This window comes from Rhincodon typus, unplaced genomic scaffold (assembly GCF_021869965.1).
Source record: "Rhincodon typus isolate 14 unplaced genomic scaffold, sRhiTyp1.1 hic_rhity00012321, whole genome shotgun sequence".
Lineage (NCBI taxonomy): Eukaryota > Metazoa > Chordata > Chondrichthyes > Orectolobiformes > Rhincodontidae > Rhincodon > Rhincodon typus.
The window spans coordinates 6,211-6,718 of NW_025977959.1; the positions used below are offsets into that span (position 1 = coordinate 6,211).

The 508-nt window shown below is 57.9% G+C and overlaps 1 protein-coding gene across 1 annotated transcript in view; it reads left to right on the forward strand.

The window, feature by feature from the left end:
* LOC125482556 (transmembrane protein 143-like) overlaps positions 1–483 on the forward strand; it is a gene marked incomplete at its 3' end in the record, with an annotated part of 1,390 nt that extends 907 nt beyond the window's left edge. The window contains exon 3 of the mRNA XM_048594654.1: positions 338–483. Within this exon, the coding sequence (XP_048450611.1) occupies positions 338–483 (146 nt within the window). The remainder of the gene's footprint in view (positions 1–337) is intronic.
* Between the last annotated feature and the right edge of the window lie 25 nt (positions 484–508).

Consider the following 508-nt stretch of genomic DNA (forward strand, 5'->3'; position numbering starts at 1 on the left):
CCCATAGCCCTGTATCGATCCCCAAAGTAATCTCTCTGCCCCGCTCCCTGACTTTCTGCTGGTTCCATGCCAGTGAGTATTTGAGGTTGTTTGCAGAGATCCAGGTGTTGGGAGTAACTTTTCCCAGTGCCAGGAGCACCGGTGATCGGTGGGCCAGGAGGATCGAGGGTGGGGTGGGTGACCGGAGAGAAGGCGTGAGTAACATGGGCTAGCACCGTCAGCATGGGCCAAACGGCTGCTTTGGGAATGAGGGGGGCCGGCGGTGACCAGCAGCCCAGCTCCCCCTCATGTTTGTGCTGTCTGTCATCCCTTTCCCTCCCCCGGTGTGTCGGAGCAGGTTATCGCTGAAATTGAGAACTATGAGTACGTGAAATTCTGGGCTCTCGGATTGAGGCCTGGCGCACCCCCGATGGAGAGACAGAGGAGCATCGAGTCCAGCAAGTGGTGGCCTTTCTCCCGCATGGTTAAAGCTCCCATGCACCGGTACGAATCTCTCCCTCATGGTGAC